This window comes from Patiria miniata, unplaced genomic scaffold, assembly GCF_015706575.1.
Source record: "Patiria miniata isolate m_02_andy unplaced genomic scaffold, ASM1570657v1 HiC_scaffold_6, whole genome shotgun sequence".
Classification (NCBI taxonomy): domain Eukaryota; kingdom Metazoa; phylum Echinodermata; class Asteroidea; order Valvatida; family Asterinidae; genus Patiria; species Patiria miniata.
Window position 1 is genome coordinate 21,668,933 of NW_024037073.1, and position 12,124 is coordinate 21,681,056.

At 41.3% G+C, this 12,124-nt stretch overlaps 1 protein-coding gene across 12 annotated transcripts in view; it reads left to right on the forward strand.

The window, feature by feature from the left end:
* Positions 1 to 12,124, forward strand: part of LOC119742514 (fibropellin-1-like) — a 50,840-nt gene that overhangs the window by 22,006 nt on the left and 16,710 nt on the right. For 11 of the 12 annotated variants that reach the window (XM_038218465.1, XM_038218460.1, XM_038218464.1 and 8 more), the window contains 8 exons: positions 369 to 485; positions 1,472 to 1,591; positions 2,863 to 2,979; positions 4,516 to 4,632; positions 5,480 to 5,608; positions 9,282 to 9,389; positions 10,241 to 10,363; positions 11,587 to 11,706. In XM_038218465.1, coding sequence (XP_038074393.1) covers positions 369 to 485; positions 1,472 to 1,591; positions 2,863 to 2,979; positions 4,516 to 4,632; positions 5,480 to 5,608; positions 9,282 to 9,389; positions 10,241 to 10,363; positions 11,587 to 11,706 — 951 coding nt within the window. The remainder of the gene's footprint in view (positions 1 to 368; positions 486 to 1,471; positions 1,592 to 2,862; positions 2,980 to 4,515; positions 4,633 to 5,479; positions 5,609 to 9,281; positions 9,390 to 10,240; positions 10,364 to 11,586; positions 11,707 to 12,124) is intronic. The other variant, XM_038218466.1, reaches the window with a different exon arrangement.

A 12,124-nucleotide genomic window follows, 5' to 3' on the forward strand; every position in this document is an offset into this window, starting at 1 on the left:
GTTTACCACTACTCGTGAGAGGCACATACCATAACATAGCTAGACTAGAGGTGTATTTAAAATCGCGATAATATCCCTCGCCTTCGGCTTGGGCTATTATCTCACAAACTTTGTTTACATGTCTTTAAAAAAATAGACATAGTTTCCAGCGCCTTGAGTACCTAATTGTCGGTAGATGCTTGCGTTATATAAGACTCTGTTATTATTATTATTAATACCAGCATCCATTACACCAGCAGGTCTTTAATGGACTTGTTTAAAACTGGCCAAGTACACTTTTATTCCCTCAATAAACCTGGAGTTACATACAGTACGAATACTTGTTATTAAAAATCTGATATAAAAATGAATCCTCCATCATCCTTCAGTTGCCGGGGAACCGTGTGATGCATTCACATGCTACAATGGTGGATCATGTTACCCGATGTGGGGAGTCGCTTTCTGTAATTGTGTTGGAAATTGGACAGGATATCAATGTGAAACAGGTAAGTTGATGAACTCCTAGCTTGGATCTTTATTAATCACGCATGCAAGTTTTCCTCGGATCTGCTAATTTCCTCGTTTTTGACTTCTCACGAATGTCATTGCGAATTGAAAAACACTGTACAAAGTCTTGTGTGGTTTGCATTGGGATGTCCTCGTTTTTTTTTCTAAATTCCCAGTTGCATGCCTGATGACTTATGCTTGCCCGAGACAAGATTATGGCCATTTATTTTTTTCTGCTTCACCAGAAACCGGAACATAAAACACCTTTTGAAATGCCGGGAACTCGGGTTTCCCACGGCGGTGTGAAAACACGCCGTGCTGGCTTGAGCTGCTTATGTTGGTGGGTTGGTTGGTGGGTGGGTTGGTTGGTGGACGCGTTTCGTACTGTTCCATGCCACGCGTGTATCACAGCTTTGCCAGCGAGTGTCTATGGAATACCTACAGCTTTGCGACACCGATGCGCATGTGTCTAATTTGCATATATTAGGTCACGCCCCATTGCCTGGCAAACTGAAATTCGCAGTTGTACTGTTTGTGGAACTGCCGTGGGTTGTACCACTTGGTACATGTTTTTTTGGAGGAAACCCCTGTGGGCCGTGTGCAAAAAGTGATACAATACATTTGGAAATTTAACAATTTCTGTTTGATTTTATTTTCAATTTCAAGCACAATGAATAGCTTTTGGGCACTGAGTTTTGTTCATCATAATTTTGTGGCAAAACACTTTGATGAAAACAAATGTTGTTAGGTTATTTTTGTAAACATCCCCTGCAGGACACACAAGGTGAAGCATGAAAATAGATTTTCTTGCACAGTTTTTGTTTTGGGTTGAAACAACCTGCACTTGAAAAGCACAAAGTACAACTTTGGACAGTTTTGTTGACTTTTGCCAATCTTAAACTCTGTACTGATTACCTTTTCTTTGTTTAATTGTTTGTTGGGATGTTTGTTTGTTTGTTTGTTTTTTGGTTTGGCCAATCTGCAGCTTATCAACCGGACTTGTGTGATACTTATGCATGCAATAATGGTGGATATTGCTACGAGTACAATGGCAGGGCCTACTGTGACTGTTGGTATGACTACACAGGAGAGCATTGTGAAACTGGTAAGTTATAAACTACTGGCTACTGGAATCATTGCTAACAGACATACCGGCCACCTGAAATAATGGCAACTGCTATATATTAATCACTTGGAAGATATATATTGTAATATTATATTGTGTGCTAGGATACTGTAATTCCATTGGTCTAGGACAGCCACGTGTCTGGATAATAAAAATGCATGTCACACACTGAGGGTGATATTGCACTCTGTTCATTGAGTGTGTTGCGCACGCGTGTGCATCCTGCCGGCGTGCTAGCTTTGCGCAATGAGAACTGCAGCGTCAAACGCTCAGTCTCGTGTGCGGCAGGACATCAAAACCTTCAGTTATCAAAGGTTACATCGCAGTGATTTAATTTATTTCTCACACAGTAAGTAACAGCCATCTTTTTGAGTTATTAGCACGATATAACAAAACAGTTGTTGACTGCTATGATGTGGGATATGACGTTTTTAAAACCGAGGGGTGCTGTGCACTCCGAGGGGGTTAAAAATGGCATATCCCACATCATAGCAGTCAACAATTATCAAATGCAGTGGTAATATTGTGTCAGTGTATTCCAACCTATTTGGGTGGCACTTGAACACACGACCTCCTGCTTACTAGTGCAAAAGTTTTATCACTCAACCAGGAATTAAATAACAATTTATTAAAAGCAAATTATCGCTCTGCATATGTATGCATTGGCTTGCAACCCCGCCCCCTTCTCTGTGCACCCTGTACTCAAGGGGTACAGGGTGGAGGGGGGTCACCCTAGTTGTTTTGTAATGTTTTCTCACAATCACTTGGGACAACACTGAGTATACTGTGTTAATATATATAATATATATATAGATATTATGGATATGCCTCCTGGTTTGTCACAACAAAACTTCCCGCACAGGTTTGAAATATTTCACGCCCCCCTTTTGGAAAATCCTGGATCCGCCCCTGCAAGGAGATGTTGAGCGTACCACGTGTGCCACGCACATAATAGAAATGGCCCAAACACGGAGTAAATGGTAGAACAAAATCATTTGGATCTTGTCAATTTTTCGACATTTTACAATTATAGTCTTTGACTGAACATAGAGCTGGGTCCTAGCTCTATGGACTGAAGAGGTATTCAAGAATGGTGACAGTGATTGAGCAGTTATTTACATGTTATTTAAAACGTGTTTATAGGGCCAGGTCACAGATAATAGCCCTCGCCTGATCGGCTTGGGCCGTTATCGCCGGCCGCGCCACTTATCGGTTTAAACCACACGTTGATTGTATCCACTTATTTGCAGAGATTGTCGACCCATGTGACAGTGTGTACTGCCAAAATGGAGGTTATTGCTACAGTTATTATGGTGTGGCGGAATGCAGTTGTCTCAGTCAATGGACCGGCGAACGCTGTGAAACAGGTACATTGAACCAAAAGTGTTAAACTACCCCCTCAATGGTCGCAAAGGGAGAGTTGGGGCAGACCACTGGAATTCGGACGCATTGCCAATGGCGCCTGACTATCACGCAAATGAAATAACATGTGTGTTAAAGGGGGCGTGGGGGGTGCACGCCCCCTCCTTTTTTCTTCAGGAAAAAAAAAAGTTACACACGCTATTATTAATTTCATCTGGACATGCAAAATCTTGACGGAAAAAAGCCTGTATTTCTGACGCATGTGTCATCAAAATGCACATTCACGACATCGAAGCCATGCCGCTGTACGAATCGGCATGCAGCAGTGCAGTGCAGTGCCATCACCATTCACTGGTTCCCACCGCATGCTGACAGAATCAAAGCTATGATGTAGGACCGGAACCAGTGACTACGGGCTACATATACATTGCGTTGAATTTGGATCATAGAAAGTACGTAACGAACATGGATGGAGAAAGAGAATTTCTTCAAATTAATTCCCAGAACGTGATCTCTCTTTTCTGTGTATGTATTTTCCATTGAAATAAATATTTACAACGAGAGTGTTTCTCTCGTATGTGATACACCATAGCATATTTCTGCAAACCTTTCGGCCACGGCACAATGGGTTCATTTCTGGATCCGCTACACAATTCACAGTGCTGTTATATGCACACCGATAGTGTGCCGTGTGCGCGATGCAATATACGGCCAGTGCTGGCCGGTGGCTGACGGTAACTAACATTGTCATAATGTCATTGTTTGCGCATGTAGGCGGGGATGACTTAACTTCTCCATTATTTTAAAGAACACCCATCTTTAATATATTTTCATATTAGGTAAGGCAAATTTTTACAAAAAGTTTTGATGGACAGTCTCGATAACTTTCGTGGTGCAATAGGAATGTGATAGAAATAAGATATTGTTGGTTCTTCCGACACCATATACTTTTCCAGTTTAGGAAGTTGTAATGTTTGTGAAATAATTATTCAATATTTATTTTTAAAAATATTATAAATCTCCTCTGAATTTTGAGGAAAAATCTACTGCAGAGGTCCCCAGATTTGCCCTAAAATGCACCAGAGAGCTTCTAAAGTCCAAAATGTTAGGGGCCCTTAAGTTTGCCCCAAACCCCACGCCGTGACTTCGCGAGTTGGTTTGTCACAACAAAATTTCCTGCACAGGTTTGAAATATTTCAGGGCCCCCCCTTTTGGAAAATCCTGGATCCGCCCCTGCAAGGAGATGTTGAGCGCAACACATGTGCCACGCACATAATAGAAACGGCCCAAACACGGAGTAAATGGTAGAACAAAATCATTTGGATCTTGTCAATTTTCGACATTTTACAATTATAGTCTTTGACTGAAGAGGTATTCATGAATGGTGACAGTGATTGAGCAGTTATTTACATGTTATTTAAAACGTGTTGATAGGGCCAGGTCACAGATAATAGACCTCGCCTGATTGGCTTGGGACGTTATCGCCGACCGCGCCACTTATCGGTTTAAACCACACGTTGCTTGTATCCACTTATTTGCAGAGATTGTCGACCCATGTGATAGTGTGTACTGCCAAAATGGAGGTTATTGCTACAGTTGGTATGGTGTGGCGGAATGCAGTTGTCTCAGTCAATGGACCGGCGAACGCTGTGAAACAGGTACATTGAACCAAAAGTGTTAAACTTCCCCCTCAATGGTCGCAAAGGGAGAGTCAGGGGAGACCACTGGAAGAGACCTTTGCCAATGGCGCCTGACTATCACGCAAATGAAATAACATGTGTGTACTTCGCGCAATACCAGTATATGCACGCGGCATGACGTACCAACTGGGACTTAAGAAAGTGATCACAAACAGCCATATACTGTTTTTGCACAAACTTTATAATATTTAAGGAAACTTTCATCCAGAACGTAAAATATCTGACCAACTGTAATTGAAAACATCAAAACTTACCCTTGAATTATACAAGAAATATTACTTTACTATAGTTGTTAAAGTGATACATGTATAATATTGTTTGTGAAAAAGAGGATACATGTTTGAACCTATAGACACTTGAACAGTGTATGTACCTACAACCTGACTCACAGTACTCACTACACGACTGGTGATTAATATGTGACCTACTTTACACATGTGCCCTAATTTTAACAAGTGACATTTAAAATGTCATCACAAAACTTCTTGGTCCTGGGTCCTTGCTGAGCGTTATGAAGGGCAGCTAGGGCTGTTGTTAACCGACGCTGCAACCAACTTAATTAGGTTGATCGCATACAATTGACGGAAAAGTCCTACCATCGTTGACTGACCAGCTTCAGATCACACCACAAACCTTCACTTCTACAAACCTCCATGCCACTGTCATTTTCACCTTAATACTGCAGATTTTATACTGTATGATGCGAGTGTGTGTCTTTGAGAGCTCAGTAGGTCGCACACTTAAACCGTAATTAAGAGGTTTGAATTTGATTTTTGACCCCTATATATTTGATATTTTCTTGCAGAGGTTGCTGACCCGTGTCTAACCTTTAACTGCACAAATGGCGGCTACTGCCAGAGTAGCTACTCGAATGACTACGCTTATTGTCAATGTCCCCCTGGAACTTTTGGTCTGCATTGCGAGATCTTACTGGGTAAGTGCAGCATAGTATCACAGTGATTTATTGGCTTATGAAATCAATAAAACCATAGAGTGCTCAAGTAGTTTTGGACGGTACAAGGATTGAGTAACGCCTAGGGAGGTTTTGGGCAGTACAGTGGCAAATGGGTTAATAACAGAAACGGCCAGAGAACATCAGATTATTTGCCTGTGCGCTTGCATATACTGGCTCATCGGAGAAAATTTGGGGCGAGTACAATTAGTTAGACCGGTGCTGGATTCTGGATGTCACTTGTAAACACCTCCACATGTGCGAATGCCTCTTGTCAAACGCTGGTCAAAACGTCATCATGAAACTCCTTGGTCGTCATGGTTCCCTGCTGTGCTGTATAACGCAGGTGGCTATATTGGTAACCGGTAATGGAATCCTATTTTCTGGTTCTAAGTAGTCCACAAGAGTAGTCCAACCATCCTGAATTTGAGTGAAAGTTGATCAAAATAATGGTACAGGTACACTTTGCCACTGTGTTCAAAGATACATTCTTCTTGGAAGAGTGGTTCCCGGAAGAGTGGTTCAAGGTTTCTGAACATTACGTCGTCCGTTTTGTCTGTCTCTTGTCCCGTATGGTCTTTGTTGCCTGTTATGTTTGTGTTGATTACTAATGTGTTCTTCTTTCATCTGTTCCTCTAATTTTTAAGGTGTTTCTCTACAAGCCCTGGCTTCTTGAAATGCCTGCATTCTCCTCCACTCTCAAAATAAAATACTGTTTGTTATTCAGAGATGCCACTTTGCCGGTTCCGTTTTTTTTTTTTGAAATCACGAAAAATTCTGTTTTTTTTTCGGCCGTTAAAATAAACCTGACTAAAGAGAAGAAAAACTGGAAATGCGTTGATTTTTACCTCATTAGCCCTCTTGAGTTTAGTACATAGGCCTATATGTTGTAAGGATTGCGCATATGCACGGTGTGGCACAACGTACGTTGTTCGTTGAAGTATTCTTAAAAACAAGTCTCTTTTGTTGCCGAGCCTGCATGCGATACAGGCGGCCAACGTACTTGCACGCATACAAAGGTGCCTCGTGCGTGCCCATCGCGTGCGGGCGTTTTCTGTGCTAAGCACACATTGCATTCAGCCTGAAAATCAAGTCTATCATTTCTAGTTATTGGTGGTTTCCGAACGCAGTGATATATGAATACAAAAAACGCCGGGTACCAACCATGTTTTTGTCGCGCGCATCGTAGTGCAAAGGTCATGTGCACCAACATGTTTCGTGTCGAATACAACGTTGGAATTTTGGGTAGTCAGAATAAGGTATAAGGAAAAAGTCAAAGTGATTGAACGAACTGACAGCTTAAAGGCCATAGAAGCAAAAACAAAAAATAAATGGAAATGGGGTTGGCTTCAAGAAAAAGATGACAATGGGGACTTTGTGTCGGAGTGGCTTTTTCACAAAAAATAAAGTTTTTTCAAGCAGCTGTTCCGTTTTTTTTTTCAAGCACACCCTGTGGCATCAGTGGATTATTACTAAACATATATACATATTTATATTCTTGTCCGTATACTTGTACTATAATTGTATGTTATTCAATTTAAATATTATTTATTTGTATTTATTACGAATTTGTATTATTAGGAATTGATAGCATGGAAATAAGTATCTACTACAAAAAAAATATATAAAAAATTAAGATGCTGATTGGTGGGCACAAAAACCAGTTTTGACTGGTGGGTGTACTTTGAGGCTTCCAGACTTGTGTGTCGCGATACATGGGTTTGAATCCTGACCACGGGAACATGGTGCCTGTGCTCTTGAGCAAGGCACTTTACCATTATTTCTTTGTCCTTAGGATGGGATGTTAAGCCGTAGGTCCCGTGTGTTGTGTAATGCACGTTAAAGAAACCAGTAACACTTATCGCTAAGAGAAGGGGTTTGCCCCGGTGTTTCAGTGGCTGCAATATGCGCCGCAGCACCTTTTTAACCCTTATAAGGTGCTACATAATGGGTCTCATATTTCTCATAAACTTTATTTACCTTTCTTTAATAATAGACATAATTTCCAGCGTCTTGAGTACCTAATTGTTGGTAGATATGTGCGCTATATAAGACTCCATTATTATTATTATTACTACTATTACTGTAATAGGGCGAAAGGTTTTGCGAACTCAGTCCACAATAGGGCGATACACCTTATTGGGGCGACAAAATAACTGTCGCCCTTTTATGAAAACGACCCTTAGGGCAAGGAATTTTGCTGTCGCTAACCATATAGATCGATTCCTCATGGTCCAATTAGTATAAATACTAAATTTCGTGGAAAAAACATAAGGTGAACTTGGGTTAGGTGACAGTTTAGGTTTGTGCACAAGTCTATGGGAAAGTCACCCTATTGCTGCGAAAAGAGTTATGTTTATTATTATTATTATTATTATTATAAACTGCCCCTACACAGAGTCCACATGTTATTCTTGTCTAATTAGAATACCCTTGTCCCCTAGCCCAGGTTGGACGAAAGCCTTCATTGCATTACGACTGACATCCAGGATGAGAATTCTCTACGTAATACCACCCAAAATTTTGATCAGATTTTTGTTACGTTTTACCTCGTTACAGAAGCTTATTTCACGCCTACATTTTCTATATGTCCTTATCTGACCGATGCTGATAATGATGACGATGATGATGGTGATGCTGACCGACGTTAATCAGGAAAATAAACTCTAAAGCAACATTAAACTGGTACTTTTTGTAGTCTCTTTTCATCAATTTCTCACCAAGTCGTATATGCGTACGTACGAAAGCGCACACGCATGCTAGCGCCCTCCTTGGTTCGGTTTTGGTTGGAACAGTGACGTCACTTCAGCCAACCAAAGTCACGAAAACGCTCAACCAAAAACCAAAGCCGAAACATGTTTCTGGTCACTGTTGCGAAAACACGCCTGGTCATTGGATAGGCGACCGCACCTTCAAGTTAGTGCGCATGCGTTTGAGGGCGGTTACTAAGCAAATCGTGCGTGCGCACTGTGCGTTCACACTACACGGCCGTATGCCATGTACGACTCGGTACGTGTGAGAAACTTCTGCCTAGCAAAGTTGCTTGTACAAAAATGTACAAGTTTAACGTTGTTTAAGAGTTTGTTTTCCTGATTAACGTCGATCAGCATTGAATATGGAATTCCTGAACCCCCGGATCAATAGATAAGGACACATAGAATACTAAGACGTAAAAATTGGCTTCTCCTACAAGGTAAAAATATTGAAAATATCGGTCATAATTTTTTTGCCCAGTTTTGAGCACTTCAGACCCTGGACTCCCTCCATAACATAGGGAGGAAAGGGAGTCCACCTGGGTTCACCTTGTACCCATCTTCCTGAACACATAAAAAGAAGTGAAGGTCAATTGATGGCGTTTAGAGTTTATAGACAGGCACAGACATCCTTGAAATGTTCACATTAGCTTATCTAGCTCCCAGATCCATCTGCTTGAAACTCAATGGTTGTTGAATCTTGAGTACTGAATGGTACCACATGGCAAATGATGCAAACTGGTGCGCAAATAGTTTTTTTATTTTCCACTGACTGATGGTATCCCGCCTACGCCTATATTGTTTTTTTTTTTTTGGGGGGGAAGTATGTTTGGATGAAAGCAGAACTCTTTTGTTTTGATATTTCATTGTTGTATTGTTGGACTTATATTTTCGCTGGACAGATGATAACTGCGCTGCCGATTCCTGCGACAATGGTGGGACATGCATTGATTTAGGCTTTGCTATATGCTTATGCCCTGTAGCCTGGACAGGATTTCAGTGTGAATTTGGTGAGTCTTATAGTACACTGCAACAATGGTGTGTTTTTGTGTGTTTTTATTTGCCATTTGCTTTATTATTGCCTGTCTAGATTTTACAATTAAGAAGAGAAAAGGGTAGGAGTGAAATATTTTTCAAACAAATATAGCCTAGTCTACATTTATCTGGTAGGCAGGAGCCTCGTAGATCTCCAATGTTGCTTGCATAGTGACATTGGGCGTTGTCCCTAGCTACATGGCATATCAGGTTTATAGCTTCTGACTAGCGCCTCTTGAACAAAGACATTAACTAAATGGGGAGCCACTAACATAGGCCTGGATAGCTCAGTTGGTAGAGCACTGGAATGGTAATTCGGAGGTCGCAGGTTCAAACCCACTCCAGTCAATTTCTTTGTTCAACAACTCCAAGATGTGAGAGTAGGGAAGTCTCTTTTTTATTGATTTGTTTTATTTCAACAGCCAACAGAGTGTAGGTTGTCAATTACACGCTTCATGAAAATGTATCAAAATTACATAAAAATAACCACATAAAGAAAGAAATATGTAAAGATAGTTAAAAAGAAAATTGAATGTCTAAACGAAAAACTACGTGTAAAACATGTAAAACAGAGGATCAAACTGGAACAAAACTGATGTGAAAGTACTTTTACAGAAATGCGCAAATAAAACCCAAAATGGGTGGGCAGAGAAACAGGCAGTTTACACAAACGACGTCAAATATTCACAAACAAAAAACTGTCCAAGTTTAGTAGAGGATAAAAAGGAACAATGAAACAATGAACAATGTTACATTATGCAAATTCAAAGACATAATTTTCTAAAACCTCTTTAATATGATTTCCCCCCTGCCTCTGCATTTGCAGAAAGTCCCTGTGCCTCCTACCCATGCCAGAATGGTGGTCTATGTTTGCCTAGCTATAGTGCATCCTTTGAAAACTTCACCTGCGAGTGTGCTTCTGGCTATGTTGGCCCGACATGTGCAGATGGTGAGTATAGTCATGTCAGCACTAATTATATCAACGGAACAGCACAGCGCGTGCAAAAGAGACAGAGGAGGCCATAGGGGAGGTCATTTGAAGATGGTTGACACAACAGGGTGGATAAAAAAAGAACCGAGATATTATTGCTGAATCAAAGGGAGATATCCTCTGTTGGGGTGAAATCTCTTTTTTATGCCACGCCGGCGAAGCCGAAGGGACATACTGTTTCCGCCTTGTCCGTCAGTGTGTGTGAACGTATAAACACTGCCCAATGGGGTACCGGAACAATGGGAGGTACCTCACAAGGAATGCCCACCGACTTGCGGGGTACCAGTTTGGTACCCCACAAGTTTTTCATGAATTAGATGTATGGATTTTACTCAAAAACTAGGAATTTCCAAGGTGGGTTGATCTGTCGCAAATGGAAGAGTTTTAGAAAACGGATATTAAGTCCGAATTTCAGCCTAGGAAATTAACTATGGTTAAAATAAGAGCATATATGGTTAAAATAAGTAGCACTTGACATGTGGACTTGACCACATCCACACAATGTTTCCCCATTTCTGGAAAACAGGTTTAGAGGCATTCTTGGGTTAGGTTTATCCATGGCAGAATGAAGAGAAACACTAAAGGGGATCATAGACAAAAAATTGGGTTGAAAGAGTTTTCACATTTTGAGAAAAATGAGTTTTTCACTGGTTTTTCTTAACTACACGAAAGCAATGGAAAGTCCACACAAGGTACATGTATGTAATGTAAACCTGTGTGTGCATTTGGTTCAACAGCGATATCTGGAGTGTATGTCCATGTTTATGTATGTCTTGAACCTTGATACAATGAAGGTAGCTAATTGCTAGTATAACTTATAAGTTTGGACCCCATAAGACAAAGGCCAAGGATAGGATTAAAACAATAGGATTTTATTTTATTTGCATTTGCACACATGCAAATCGGCTGCATGCTCTGTTGGTTGCTATGCCTATAATGCTTCTTCAGCCGTAAGTTGTGTAGTCTTTTAGGGTTTGCACTGCAAGATAGTAAAATAGCAAATGCCATGTGACTTGCTCTCGGCCCATCAAGATACAGGCGAGGTACTGTTACAATATTCCATATAGTCCCCCAGACTATTCCAGACTTTGTAGTCTTTGGTGCCGAGCATGTGTACGGTTGACAAAAGCAAGCCAATCTTTTTGGTGGCGTACTTTATTGGCTTTTTTTTTTCATTGCAGAACACCCTTGCACCTCAAGTCCCTGTCAAAATGGTGGCACCTGCATTCCTGGCCAGTACCTCGAGGCCGACTTCACGTGCCAATGCCGTCACCCCTTTAGTGGCCAAACGTGTGAGACACGTAAGTATACCTGAAATCTCACTGTGGATATAGTATAGAAGTACCCTCATTAGTGAGGGAGAGGGAATGAGATATGTTAGACACTTGGCCTTGGCCCTGTTGTGTGCCCCTCGACCACATGAAGATGGTTTGGAAGAATTCAGAGGAAATTCTACTGAGTATGCTGCACCATCAGTAGATGGGGCTTCGTGGCCACTTTCAAAAGCCTTGGTGGGCATGCATATGATGCGATGTACGCAATAGGTATTTTGTTCTAAGTGTGCGCCAAACCACAGCTTCTTTACATGAGTTATGGGCACTGTTAGCAATGCATTTGAGTGTCCATCCCGGTGGTCTGTGCCAACTCTCCCCTGGTAACCATTGAGGGGGTGCTTAATTGTGCATGAAGCCCACACTCGCAAAGCAATTCTGGCATGCG